Here is a 15490-nt window from a genome sequence, read left to right as displayed (position 1 = left end):
GAATAGGGTAAGAGTAAGTATGCCGCTTTTGTCCGATAGTAGGGAAACTCCTAATACCGGGTGAGCGCTACCTATCTGGATAGTTCTATCTTATAAGGTAGTTTACTACGGCTTTCAACTATTGTGATAGTTTAGCTCAGGATCTAATTTTCTAAAAGCCACAGGTTCCCAAATTGCCCCTACTGTAAACAGTAGAGCCCCATTCTACCCCCATGATATTATCGGGAAAATTCCACGGGTATCACGGTGAATAGAACGAGTTTCAATTTGAGCAGAAGCCTTCACGGATACTAACGGGGTAAAACCCACGGGTACCGCTACATGACCCCCTCCTACTTTCCTAAAAGGGTAAGAAAGCCCGGGTTAGGACCATAGTGTGTGAGGACATCGTGTGAGTGTTCAGTGTGTGAAGGGACACCTTTACCTCTTCCCAATTCAGGGGGATTTTATTTTTCCATTTTTCCCTTTTTCCCCTTTTTGAAATGAAGAGCACTGTGGGAAATAGAACAGGCAAAACAAAATAGTTAGCAGCAATAATAATTAATGTATAAAACATCGCCGAATGAGCCCACCTAACTATAATTTGATCTAACAAAATTAAATCTACTTTTGGACCACTAGACCGGGGTTAAAATTACGTCCCCAGTGGAGTCGCCAAGCTGTCGCAAAGGGATTTCGCGGTCGCCTGGACGATCACTCACCGAAGTGGGAAAAGTGAGGAGTCGCCACCTTAGTTTTGAGGGAAACTAAAGAAAACCATTTGGGAAGATAAATTAAAAATGAAACCACTTCAAAACAGAGATTCTAGGTTCGGGGTCCGTAAACGGGTGGGGAAGGTGTTAGGCACCCCACCTCGTCCCTTAATAAGGGTAAGTAGATTTAATTTTGTGTTCTTTATAAATTAGTTAGGAGGGCTTGAATGGGAATGTTAATCCTTTTGGCTAAAGGAACATTTGATTTCTCACTGAATTTGGATCACCCAGATACACAAGTAAATGAGACCACCTTAGTGAATTGACGTTACGAATTTTTTAGTTCTGAGATTATTTTGCGTATGGGTTAAGATTTGGTGTGAGAATCGGATAAGAACTCTCCTCCGATCTCTTTTAAATTAAAATTTTGGGAGGGAGATCGGATAAGAACCCTCCTCCGATCTCCTCTAGACGTTTATTAAAATTTTTGAGTTGGGACCGGATAAGAACTCTCCTCCGATCTCTATTTAATGGTTATTTATTAAAACTTTGAGTGGAGACCGGATAAGAACCCTCCTCCGATCTCTATTTAATAGTTATTAAAATTTTGAGTTGAGACCAGATAAGAATTCTCCTCCAATCTCTATTTAATGGTTATTTATTAAAACTCTGAATGGAGACCGGATAAGAACCCTCCTCCGATCTCTATTTAATAGTTATTAAAATTTTGAGTTGAGACCAGATAAGAACTCTCCTCCGATCTCTTTTAAATTAACAGGAGCCCGAAGGGGACTTTTCCGATCTCCCGGATTTTAATTTCAGCTACATGACATAAGAGCCTAAAGCTAAGGATTCTGGCATTCGAAGATGCTGGGGATAAGGCTTCTCGATACCTTTTGGCTAGAAGGGGAAAACTAGACTTGATTTACCGACCTTCCATGTACCAATATCTATTAATGACCGATCTATTCTGTTTTGTTTATTTTGGTTTTATTCCACTTTATGACCTCTTTGTCGAATTGCTGTTTACGTCAGCCTAATAGTTTGGCTATCTTCCTGATGCGTTATTCAGGTTCTTTCTTTTAAAAGGGATCCTTAAGTTGCAGTTACCTACGTCTTACCGGACCATTTACACGCTACTAGGAGCTAGAAAAACTTGCATTCAGAAACGATGAAGATTAATAAAATAACGGACTAATCACTAAAGAGATATCTTGAGAGTAACATTCTTTTGGGTCCTTTTGCACAAAATGAACTTGGAGAAAATCACATACGTAAGAAGAACAAAGAAAGTGCGAAAAATTAATGTAAACACTTAGTAAAGCAGCAATATGAACTCTTACCTGTGAGGAGCCAAATCTACTGAAATAGCTACGGGGTGGCAACTAGAGATAAGACAGTGGACTGATTAGCCTGAGAGCTGATGTTCGTCGGGAAGTGAAGGGAGCTTAGCTAAAATATAATCAGATTAAGATAAAAGCCGAGTGGAATGAAGTTTAGCTTAGACAGTGGGAATGAAAACAGAGATGATAAAGGGCTGAAAGTGAGGGTGTGACCAGATAATGATCAATCTGGAAATGTAGAGTTCCGATTCGTGAATCCTTTTCAAGAAACACTTCAGAAAACTAGTTTCAAAAGTTTTTCCAATCAACACTTCAAAGTAACGGAATAACAAACTGAATGAAGTTTTCAGAGTTCTTCCGCTATAATAACAGCCTCTCCCTTTTTGTCCGTCCGTTGAACAGTTTTTTCATGCAGGTATTTATAGGAATCGGGTGCTCCCCATGAAGGGTCAGGATTTATTTGGAGGGAGATGGAGGGTCAAGATTTCGAAGGACATGATCGGATGTTCAGGAACTAAAGAGAATCAAAATGAATGGCTGAGATCTCTCTTCAGAATATTTGTCCTTTTCTTCTTTCGATCTAACGGTCCCAAATCTTCTTGTCCGGAACGATCTGAGGGCTAAGAGCGAAAGGCGCTGGTATTGTCGTCTTCTCTCTTGATCCAAGGGTTTCGGGTTTGTCCTTACAAGTGAGATCAACGGTGGAGATTGGGGTGTACAGGACTGTCATGACATACCCTGGCACCTGTCAGCATTGTGGGCGATTCTTAGGCGTGCGGTGGAGATCTCGTCTGCCACACTTTAACTACCTCGGCTCTGATTCTGACGACGGTTATTGGGATTTGTCTTATTCTTTTTGCCTTCCGATCCCTCCTCTTTCTGATCTCTTTCACATGCTCTTTTCCGATCTTTCATGCTGGTCTCCTATCTTCCGATCTATTATTCCGATCTTTCCCTTCCTCAGGTCTGGTCTGGTCAAAGCATTAATTGCCCCTCGATTCTCGAAGCGTTCGCTTCATTTTCTGCTCAGCAATAAATGCTCATTTTCCCCTATATATACCCCTGTCGACAGAGACATTTCCTTCATCTGATTTTCCTCTCTTCCTTCTTACTTTTCCTGTTCTAGCTGCTCCGGCGGAAGTTCCGACTACAACTGTGGCTTTGATCTTTTTCCGATGGACTTCTTTACTCACCGACTGAAAATTTACGATCCCGGTGATCGAATGACCTTAACTGACGATGGTGAGAGAACTGGATTTGACCGATCTGTATTGCGGACCTCGGTTGTACCGATCTCGAGTCGCTCAACTGAGTTCATTCGGCTTCTCATCACATTGGGTGTTCCGACAGCGGCTTTCCTCCACATTGGGTGTTCCGACAGCGCCTCGGTTCTGGTCGGTGACACCCCTTTGGATCAGTCACAATGTGACATTCCGATCCCTAGAGATCGCCCAAATGATGTATTTTGTTTTCAATGTAATCCGATCTCTAGAGATCACAGAAATGATGTGATCCAATTTTAATGTAATCCGATTCCTAGAGATCGCCCAAATGATGTAATCCGATCTTTTGAAAATAAAGACTTTATTTTGTCGGTTATCATCTTATTATTTTTGCATTGATTATTTTCCGATCTCTAATGTGATGATCTGGTTCTTTACCTGAATGACACTTAACTGATCCTTTATTCAAAATATTTAACTTATTATGCCGATCTCTAATTAACCGATCTCAGAACATTCAGATATTTGAGAGAAGTGTCAGAACAGCTGTCGAGTCCCACCAATCGATGCGTTGCCTAGAACCTCGCGAGCATTAAATGCTCGGACTAGTATAAATAGGGGTGGGAGGGTTAGCCAGTTGTTCTCTCATTCCATTTTTAATTCCCTGCTCACAACTTCGAAGTTCTCTCATTTTCTCAAGTTCTTCCGACGCCGATCAGACTTCGGTAAGGGCTTTGATCTTCTTTTTAAGTTCTTTATTCCTTTCGAAAATGAGCGGTGCCGAAGGTCAAAGAGCGGCGAGCCCTCCTTCCATTCAGTTCTCATGGTCGTCCGATGACGAAGAGGTAGTCGGGCCAAGCACGCAACCTGAACCTCCTAAGACTTCCGTTCCAGGTCGGGGGCGGGTCATACCATCAAGGCGTGCACCTGTTTCAGGGAGGGAGACTCTCCCTATAGATGAGCTACCGTCGGTTCTCCGAGTATCCGATCTGCAATCGTTTAGCCAAGAATACAACATTCGGCCTGATTCGTACGAGCTAATCAAGTGCCACGGCGATCTTCGTGTCGATCACTCCTTTGAAGAGAATGACATGGTTATGGTGTACGAGGAACAGTTAAAGGCCGGTCTTCGGTTCCCTCTAGATGACTTCTATAAGGAGGTCCTAAAACTTCACCGAGCGTGCATTGCTCAAATTCACCCTAACTCATGGCGGATCTTGGTAGCCTTCCGAGGTCTATGCCGAGCTAAGGGAATCAGACCTACGGCTAAGGTTTTCGCCGAAATGCACGCACTAACTCGCCACAAAAGATGACGAACACTGGTTCTTTCAGGCGAAGCCTCATTGCGGGCTCTTTTCCGATCTGCCCTCATCCCTTAAGAATTGGAAGAACCGTTTCTTCATTCTGAGGAGCAAAGATCCGAGCTGCTTTGAGGACTTCCCCCATAGCTGGTGGTACCAGGGGCCTTTGCTTCCGAAGCATATTACCCTGAACCAGGAGGAAAGCTTAATAGTGATGGATCTGAAGAGTCTGGCCGCCACTCAAAAGTATTCTTGTTTGGATGCGGTGATCGCGAGTTGCACCATTGGACCATTCAATCGCCACCGCCAAGACCGCGAACTTCCGCTCTCGACCTCGGCATTGGTATTTTCTATATCTCAGCTCTCAGGACCTTAGTGATCTCACTGACCTTTTCTTTGTGCAGGTATGGCGGGTGGTGAGGGTTCTAGGAAGCGGAAGAAGGACAAAGAGATCTCCCGGAAAATAAAGGAGATGAAACGTTCGGAAATGCTTCGAACACCTGGCCATGAACCTGGGGAAGTACAAGGGGACCCGCCTCAACCTTCGGATCTGCCGACCGCTGAAGCTGTCCGATCTCCTCCTAGATTGGAAGAGCAGCCTTCGGCCCTTCCAGTTGTTCCAAGCACAGAGAGGGGTCCTTCTCAATCTTCTGGGAGGACCTCTTCTCGTGGCGCTCAAAAGCTAATCGAGTCCCTGAAGAATAACCGAACTTTTCGGGAGAACCCTGCTTTGCCCAAGTCTTGGGGTCTTCCATCTTTCTTCGGGAGGATCGGACAGCTATCCTCGAATGCCTTGATGATATCTTGACTCAATCCATGAGCTCGAACGTGGAGTGCCCGTGAATCGCACCATGGTTTGGGAAAAGGTTCAATACCGGGTAAGGAGATCGGGAAGAAAAATCAGGAAGTGGCTTCCCTCCGATCCCAACTCTCATCCGCTCAAGATTATATATCTCAAGTTGAGGGGCGGGCGAAGTTTTATGAGGACAGGGTGGCCGAACTGAATCTTGTTCTGGCTGAAAGGAATCGGGTTCTCGGAGAAGTCCAGGCGCTACAGGCCAACGAAGCTGCTCAGGTCGCCCAACTCATCGAAGAGCTTAAAGAGAAAGACGGAGAGCTTAAGGAGAAAGATGAAGAGATGGTGACGGGAATAGCCGGGGCCTATGTGAATGCTCACAAGGACCTCTTGGCCGAACTCCAGAAGCGTTACCCAGGGGAGGACTTCTCTTGGATGGCCGAGCTGGCTCCTGAGGGCGACGATGAGGACAGTGAGGAGGAAGCCGAGGGTGGGAGAGAGAGTGAGCAAAATGTAAATCAGGCTGGGGGTGACCCTCCAGCTGAATAGCTTGTACAAAAAATGAAATGAAATGGGCTCTCTTTTGTTCAATGAATGGATGTGATTGGAAAATCTCTGAATTGCCTTAGTATTTGATTGTATGAGCATAGCGAAACAAGAACTAAATGCAATTATTAATCTAAGTATAAGAGATCGGAAAGCACAATAAGCATGAGATCGGTGGGGAAGAAATGCTGAATGGGACTTGATTAAAATTGAAAATTTAACTAACACTTAAGATTGGAATCCTTATTAAACCGAACCAAAACCTTAACTTTTAAACTTTCGAAAGGGAGATCAGCAATAAAACTGGTAGGAAAAGATCTAGTGCCAGTTCATTTATCAGGAATATACTTGACGGGTCCTGAGTTTCGACAATGGGTTTGAGAGATCGGTGAGCGATAGACTGGTAAAGCTTTGACTGATGCGAGAACTTAACAATTTGATTTAATTCTTTGCGGGGAGAGATCGGAATTGTGACAGCCTATCAAAGAGGGATCGAAAATTGTGATTAGCTGTCCGAAGGAGGCTTAGTACCGGGGATCGGTTTCAAAGTTTTATTGATTTTAGGGATCGGCCAAAATATGGTGTCGACAGTGTTGGAAAAGAAAGAACATCTGTACCTATATTATTTTAGCAACTAGGGGTAGTGTTAGAGGAAGATGCAAGTGGGCATTCAGAACTAGTAACAGAAGAAACAAAACCATTAAGCCACTAGGGTCTTGAGCTATTTCTTGTACTTTTTCTGACCGCAGGTAATTGAGCTTCAAGAATATTATTTGGACTAGGAGGGAATATATCAATGCTAGGTGATGCAGTAGATGCTGCAGGTGATGGTAGTGAAGTGGACACAATTGCTAAAGGATGAACAGAAGATGGAATAGCATCATTTGGTTGTGAAATAGCGAATGAAACTTAAGCATCACCAAGTGTATCAGAATTACTGTTATAAAATGGAAAATTCTTTTCATAAAAAAAATCTCTAGATAGTAAAATGATTTTGTTATTTAAATCATATAATTTGTACGCCTTAACCCCAGGCATATATCCTAAAAGAAAATACATTTAAAGGCTTTAATATCAATTTTGTTTTTCTGGGGTTTGACATTTGTTGCAAAGCATAAGCAACCAAAAACATTAAGATTGTCATAATTTGGTTTTCTACCATACAAAACCTCATGTGGTGTATGCCCTTGTAAAACTGAACTTGGAAGTCTATTGATAATAAGAGTTGCAATCAAAATGGATTCTCCCCAGAAACCTTTTGACATGTTGGATTGAAACATCAAGGCTCGTGCAACCTGGAGCAAGTGCTTATGCTTCCTCTCCACCACACCTTTTTGTTTTGGAGATTGTAGACAAGACCTCTGGTGAATGATTCCTTTACTTTAGAAAAGTTGAATGCAAGCTTCATTTACAAATTTTGTGCCATTGTCAGATCTAATGATCTTGACTAATATTTGGAACCGAGTCTATATTAAGGCAAGAAATTCTAATAAATTGAAAAAACTCTTGTATTATCATGCAGTAAATATGTCCAAGTTGCTCTAGAGTAATCATCTACTAGTGTCAAAACATACTTCGCTCCAGAAATTGAATGGACAGAATAAGGTCCCCACAAATCAATGTGTATTAATTCAAAAATAGATGTAGTAGATATATGACTTTTAGAAAATGAGATTCCTTGCTGTTTAGCAGTTGGACAAATTTCACACACTTGATGATTACTCAATTGAATTCCTAAATGTGGTAAATGTAACAATTTTTTTCTAGATGCATTACCAAGTCTATAATGCCATAGCTCATACGAGTTATCTTTTATTACAGGCGGTGATACTGAAGAGATTACATGATTTTTGACAATAGTACAATTATTTAAGCTAATATGGGTAGCTAGAGAAGTGAAAGATTTGTTGTCTTAGTCTGTCGAGCCCTCCTTGCAACTTTCCAACTGCCGCCACCTCCTCAGTCACTAGGTCCTGCAAAATATAGTATTTACAGGAAATTTTAGCAGCTATATTTGATGTTTGGGTTAGTTTACTGACTAAGATGAGGTTATGTTTGAAATATGGTGTATACAGTACCTCTTTTAACTGCAATTTTGGGTGTAAGTTGATAGATCCTATATGAGTTACTATTCTATTTGTGCCATTAGGTAAAACAACAGAACTAGGTCTATTTATTTTCAAAGGCTTGACAAAAGAATGAAAATCATTACACATGTGAGAAATGGCCCCTGTTTCTACTATCCACATACCTTTCTGTTTAGCAGCAGATTCAAATGAGTAACAACTGGGATTATTACCTACAAAGTTAGAGAAGCTTACACATCTAGCTTCATGAATGTTAGAAGCATTCTAACTCTTCATAAACTTCATAATTTCTTGCAATGCTCCATAGTTCTTCTGAGACATGTCAGAATCACAGTCAAGTGGAGTTTCACTAACTTGAGCAATTGTATTAGTTTTCCCTTTACTCTTCTTGCTCTTGTACTCAGTAAACCACTCAGGATATCCATGGAGTTTAAAGCTTGTATTTCTAATGTGACCCACTAGAATTACAGTAGGTACACAACCTATTCTCTTTTTTACCTAAGTCCCTTTTCTTGTAATGATTGATTCCATCAGACTCCTTGAAATTTTGAGTTCTAACAGCATTTGCAAAATTAAATTCCTCACTAATGGGAACCTCCTTGTTTTCAATCTTAAGCACCATAGAATACGCATTGTTCACACTAGGAAGAGAATGCATTAAAAGGATCTGATTTCTAACATTCTCATGAGAGTCAATAAGTTCCATTAAAAACTGCATTAACCTATCAACATTATCATTTTCTGCAGCAAGCATAGATGCACCACACACATAAATAAGAAATGGCCTCAAACATATCAATTCATCCCATAACTTCTTTAATTTTGTAAAATAAACCGTAACAGATAAATTTCCTTGGTTAAAAGAACTTACCTCATGTTTCAGGTGATACATCAATGGCCCGTTGCTTTCCCTAAACCTCTCCTTGATCTTTTCCCATAAATCTTCAGCAGAGGTTGCATAAATGAATGCCTCCGCCAAATCTTTGGAAAGAGAATTCAAAATCCAGGCAATGACCATGCTGTCAGCTCTCTTCCATTTCTCAAAAGCTGTTGTTCCAGCTTCAGGTGCTTCACATTTACCAGCGATAAATCCCAATTTATCCTTAGCACTCAGAGCAATCTCCATGGATCTGCTCCAAGACAAGTAGTTACTCCCTGTTAGAGGTAACTACAAGCGTGTTTCATCTCCACCAGTTTCAAGATTACTGGTTTCATGATATAAAGTTACTTTATTAGCCATTTTGATCAATCAACAAGAAAGAGGAAGAAGAAGAAGAAATTGATTTATCGAAACGAGAAAAGAAACAAGAAAGAAGCAAGAATATTAACAGATCACAGGTAGCTCTGATGAATGAAGAATTAACAAATCACAGATAACAAGAATTAAGCAGAGTAATTGAAAGAATTAAGAATGAATCTCTATTAGGATACTATATGTATATATACAAAATGAGTTTCTGCTTCTACAAGCTTCCCACGCAACTACCGCATAATCAAATTTTCAGGTCATCATCAATCAGATTACAGCTACTCTAACAATTCCAGCTAAGCTAACAAATTCATAACAATTCATAGCAGAAATATAAACTAAATAACTTCTCTTCGTGGCAACTCGCTTGCCTCTTCTCAATCTTGTTATCCGCACCATTTCATTAGCCTAGCCATCGATCCGCACCGTATAAATAATCCAACAATGAGGGAGAAAGGGAGAATTGTCATAGGAATGGCTTGGCTGCCAGCATATCATACACATTCCTTTCCTACTTATCATATCTCTCTCTTCCTGCAATCAACAAACTAACTCCTTCTACATGGACAAAATTCCCGTTTCCTTCACTCATAGGCTAACTCTATTCTTGGCCAAAAGCTCACTTTAGCTCTTGAACTATAGGGCGGGGTGAAATTTCACCACTATACTCTAATTGGGTTAAATTAAATCCTTATAAAATGACTAATTGAGCAATTAACCCAATTGTTAATGATGCACTGCATGCGCCATTTAGAAAGGTGAAAAATGCGAGGCCAAGGTTCAGTTGTTGGGGGAAAAAAGAGTATGCATATCAATAGTTAGGAAGCGTGCTCTTGTCCGAAAATACTGGGTTTGCATATTGACAAACAGTTGGAATGCATGCAATGACAGCCCTAGGGAAATGGTTGGTTAGCCAAACGTGTTTTGCATCTTTCTCATTTTTCTTTCCCTCTCGTGGACAGTGGACTGGAATTAGAAGGTTATAAAAGATGCAATCAACCACAAAAAACCATTATGGAAATATCATGCACTGTATAAATACCACATCCCTAGGTTGGCTGTTGTTTCATGCCCAACTTTACCTCCAAACCAAGAAACACTTGCTCCCTCCAACATTATACGTTCTCTAGCAACCGATTAATCGTCCTAGCCTCTTGTTGCAGCTAGTGCACCGATTCTTTGGGCTTTTTGAAGCAGGTTCATCACTTGAATCCACAATAGTTTCAGCAGCCAATGAAAGCAGGGCTATGGAGGAAGTGCTGCTTTTATTTATTTACTATTTTTGATAAGCAAAAAGAAAATTTTATTAATGGAAAAGGAAGGGAAACAAAGGGCAAGAGAGGGCTTCAAACTAAGACCTTTCCTATAGGCAATCCCTCGTGCACCCAAACCTAAGGCAGCTACAACCTCTAGATACGCAATGAATAAATGAAAAATCGACAAGCTATAACATTCAAACAACAACTCCGAGCATCAGTGCATATTTCTAAAATTTTCTCCATCCTTAGCAATTTGTCCAACTAAATACTTAATAATGATGGTATCTTCATTATCAAAGATCAAGACCAGCATTTTTCTTTCTACCACCTCTTCTAAATTTTGGAGAGACTTCTGTCAGTGACATACTAGTAACATACTACACTGATGGCGCTTCAGCAGCCTTGAGCATTTAACTTTCTCGTGCAAGAAACTAGAAGCATTCTCTTCTTGCTGTTGGTATTCTTCATAACACTTGGAGCATAAATTTCGATTATGTATTGTTCCATAGAAGCCACAGCCATTAGCGCAGAGTGGTGGTTCCTTGTTTTGTTGTGACTCCATTACTGCTTTCTTTCTTTTTTTTTTTTTTTCCTCTCTCTTCTGCGTTGTTAGAATAGATATTGATTTTTGGATTTTAATTGTGGGGAAATATATAGAGAGTAAGTTTACGTTTGATTTCCTAATCCTTCTGGGATTATTTCCTAATTTTTTTAGAATTTTAAGTAAAATTTCATTTGGGAATTATTTAAAGGGGATGTTTCCAATATTTATCTTCTGGTAAAAAAAAATCTCAATGCTTATCTTAAAATTCTTGGAAAATTTATTATATACTATTCTTTTTTTATCTCTAAATCTCTATGAGATTTGAAGTACAATTCCATTAGAGAACTGGATTCCAACTTTTAGCTTTATTATGGTACATACAAGAAATTGGAGTCCAGTTTATTTACAAGGTAATTTTTAATATTATATTTAATTATTGAATATTACATTTACATTCATGCCTATATTGTATTCAAATTAGAAGTGAATAATTAAGATTTTATTAGGACTATATTGATTTTATTATCTATTGACAATATGATAATTTTGTGATGTCAAGTGTTCTATTTAAACAAAATTTTTATTTAGAACATTAGAAAAATATTATGGCTAGAAGAAATTGAAGGATCAGAAATTAAAGAAGAGGGTGAAGGAAGAGCATAAAATTGAAGAAGTTTCAGAGCCAAAAACTTTAAAATATGTTACCACAGGAACTCATGCTCCTCATACTATGCAGGTGCATGGATACTTAACAAAATTCATCTTGGTTTTCTTGGATGAAATTTTAATCTAAAGTCGGGCACACGCATGACAGATTCACCATCTTTATTTGGTACTTTCCTTGTTGAAAGCTCAAAATTTATTCCTAAAAAATATAAATGTTCTTTAGCTCGGGCACAAATATCCTATTTAGGTCATGCTATTTTAACTGATCAAGGAGTAGTAACTAGGGCCGTGTAGTTCCGATTTTAGTTCAATATCTACTTTGGAACCAAAACCAAATTGAAATTCCAGTAAGATTTCGGTTTAGTTTTCAATATTTCGGTTTACTTCTCATTACTTTGGTTATAGTTCCCATTCAAGTTTTGATTCTAAAACATTTTTATGCAATTATTTTCATGAATGTCATACCTAAATATAAACATAGACAATTAAAGAAACTAATGCTTTTTTCAATAAGAGAGTATTAATCCTTTTCATTTTAGGCAATGAAAAGAAACTTTTTGGGCAGAGGATAATAATTTTCTGGATAGTAACTAATGCCCTCACTTTAGGTAGTTCCTACATTCTACTATTCTGATGACTAATGTCTATTCGGACAGCCAGGATGTCTAGAACTATACTTAAACTAGGGTGAGAAGACATAAATTGATGAAATAAAGACCAAGTAAAATTAAGGAAAAGTAAAAGAAATGAAATGCCAATAGCTTAAAGGTAATGGACTACGCCATGGGTGACTCAGACGTAAAGCGATCGAAGACAGCTTCGACCCTGCACTCCACAATGAACCCTGTGAAATAAATTTTTGGGACTAAATGAAGGCTCTATGAGATTTAAATGACATTAAAAATGTCAAAAAAAATTCAAGAAAATTAAGTAAATCGGTAGAGGAAATCATAACCTGATAAGCACAATGAAGGGCATTTTGGTCATTTCATCCTCAAAGTTAACCTTTGACCAAAATGTCAATTTAATGAAGTGAGATTAAGGTAATAAAACCTAAAGAAATATTGATAAAAATTTAATTAAAAATGAGTAGAGAAAAGAAGAAAGAAATAAGAGTTAAAATATCTATTTATTACTTAAGCATGACATCATGGATGATGTAATTAAAATTTCGTAACGCCCTCACTGTAAGTAGTCTGTACATTCTACTATTCCGACGACTGATATCTGTTCGAATATTCAGAATGTCTGGAACTATACTTAAACTATAGTGATGAGGCATAAGTTGATGGAATAAATGTTAAGAAAATATAGGAAAAATTTAGAGAAAGTAAAATAAAATTTAGAGAATTTATTAATTAGTACAAAAATAATAATAATAATAACCCTATGATCATCACGAAGGACATTTTGATCATTCACTCCCAGAGGTAAATTTTGACCTAAATGTCAAATTAAAATTTGAGAGAATGAAATAATTAATATAAATTAAATTTATGAATTTGAATTAGGAAAATGAGAAGAGAAAGAAGAAGAAAAGAAAAGAAAAGAAAAGCAAAAAGCTTATGACAATAAATAAAAAAATAAAGAACAATAAAAATATGTATATAAATAGACACAAGATGACAAAACCTGCCTACCAAGCCATCTTCTTCTTCCTCTTCTCTCTCTTTGAGCAAGCACCATCGATGCTCTTCTTCCACCATTTTTTTTTCAAGCTTTGAGCTTGAGTTCCTCTTCATTCACTCACCAAAACCCTTAGCCCTCTTCATTAAAAATCATCCCCACTCCATAAGGAAGCCATTGATAGTAAAAAGAAGGGATATAAGTGAAGTTTAACAAGTCACCAAAGAGGTTAGTGCTCTAACTACTATTCTTTCTTCTATAAGTATAAGCAGCTTGCTAAACTAAGTATAAATTTCATGAAAATCAAAAGAAAATCTTGAGAAAAGGGAGACTTGACTTTCGGCAGCCATGGAACTCTTAGGGTTTGATGCTTTTAAATGATGAAAATGGGTTCCATGAGGATGTTTGATAAGAGGATATGATTAGGAGTTTGAATGTGTTGTGTTTGTATAAATTGGATAAATTGAAACTAGGGTTTGTGTACATGGATTGGGAATTTTGTGAAATTGTTGGAAATTAACTTGGTTGAGATGAGATTGTTGCTTATAAAAGTGCTATGTATGCAAATTAAAGTAAGAAAGTTGGAGGAGATTGAATATTGGAGAGTGCATTTTCCTCAGGTTTGGGACTCAATGAGTCTAGTGTGTTTGATGAACCATAACTAAAATTATGTGACTCCAATTGGTGTGAGGCCAATTGGAGGTGAAACTAGACCCAAAATAGCCCATTTTTTATGAAGATACCATGCCTAAATTTCATTAAAGTCCTGACCAATTTTCTGCCCAAATCCAGATGACCCTGCACAAAAACCTGAAAATGACCAAATGAACAGTACATATTCATTTGGTCATAACTCCCTCTATACTGGTCCAAATGATCGGAATTTGATATCATTGGAAAGCTTAGATACAAGGCTACAATTTTCATGAAGACCACAGAACCCAAAAATGCCTTAAACCAAACGAAATTGCTAGCCTAATTTGGGTCACAAAACTGCTGGACATAAGGTTGTCCAGAAACTGCTGGACATAAACTTACCCGACCATTTTTGGCAAAATGGCCATAACTTGGTCTATAAGAACTCAAATGTAATGAAACCAGTGGTAAAATGTCCACAAGACACAGACTTACAAAATTGGTATTTTGACCAAAACCCAACAATCAAGAGAACTAGGTCAAATAGTTGGAACAAGTCACTGCATCAAAACCTGGAATATGACCAAACTTCAATTGACCCCATAACAGTCTTTTAGTCATATCTCCCACTAGAAAAATCCAATGGAGATGAGCCATACCTTTCCAGAAGCCTAAGAAATAGGGCTCCAACTTTGTTTTAGAAACCTTCCTCAAATTATGCCTATAAGAACCTTAAAAAACCTGCAGTCACTGACCTGAACTGAACACCTGTTGGCACAGGGCATATGAGTCTAGGTCAGTTAATTAGCCATAAATAATTCCACAAAACTTGAAAATTTTTGACATAAATTTCTCAATGATCATAAGATATAGGGCAACAATTTCCATGAAGATCTCTATGCCTAAAAGTGAGTGCAACATGTTCCATTAATTAGGTAAAATTTAAGTCCAAAAGCTGCCTAGTTAAAGAACTAAAATCTAGAAATGAGTCAGTTATGGTTATCTGACCATAACTTGAGTTCTAAAAATAAAATTGACATGATTCAAAAGGGAAAATAAAGATAAGACATAGAGGAATAACTTCCATGAAGGAAGTGTGGCCAAATAGTGGCTACAAATTGATTATATGAATAGGCAAAAGTAAGATATAAAAACTGAAACCAAAGAAGGGCCCATGAGATAAATTATCTTATGGCAGGGAATTTAACCCTAACAAGCCATTAAACACTAAACCACTTGAAAGGGGTATGTGGCACCTATTTTCCCACTATAAAGTGATATGAACATTTTAAGTAAATAAGTAATAATGTTTAATTGCCTATAGTATATCTAGACTATTTATTTAGTTTGGATCAATTAGTATACCAATTAGGGATTACAGATAGTAGTACTACCCCTAGGAATAATCATTAATAGATAAAATATGTCTGACATGATTGTTGTACAAGTTTATTCCTGTCCGTTGGCCATTGTGCCTAATATTATGTCTGACTTAAATGCCTGCCCGCAGGCTTCATGCCTG

At 38.3% G+C, this 15490-nt stretch overlaps 1 protein-coding gene across 1 annotated transcript; it reads right to left on the bottom strand.

The window, feature by feature from the left end:
• Window positions 1-7507: 7507 nt before the first annotated feature.
• On the bottom strand, window positions 7508-11079 carry LOC110671990 (zinc finger A20 and AN1 domain-containing stress-associated protein 7). Its single transcript, XM_058143105.1, has 3 exons — window positions 10858-11079; window positions 8860-10507; window positions 7508-7874 (listed from the first exon to the last, which is right to left on the bottom strand). Exons 1-2 carry the CDS (start codon window positions 11056-11058, stop codon window positions 10364-10366), a joined length of 345 nt encoding a protein of 114 aa, XP_057999088.1. The 5' UTR covers window positions 11059-11079; the 3' UTR covers window positions 7508-7874; window positions 8860-10363.
• Window positions 11080-15490: the final 4411 nt, after the last annotated feature.

This window comes from Hevea brasiliensis, chromosome 2 (assembly GCF_030052815.1).
Source record: "Hevea brasiliensis isolate MT/VB/25A 57/8 chromosome 2, ASM3005281v1, whole genome shotgun sequence".
NCBI classification, from domain to species: domain Eukaryota; kingdom Viridiplantae; phylum Streptophyta; class Magnoliopsida; order Malpighiales; family Euphorbiaceae; genus Hevea; species Hevea brasiliensis.
The sequence above is the reverse complement of the archived record's forward strand: the minus strand, read 5'-3'. Positions and strand labels throughout refer to the sequence as shown.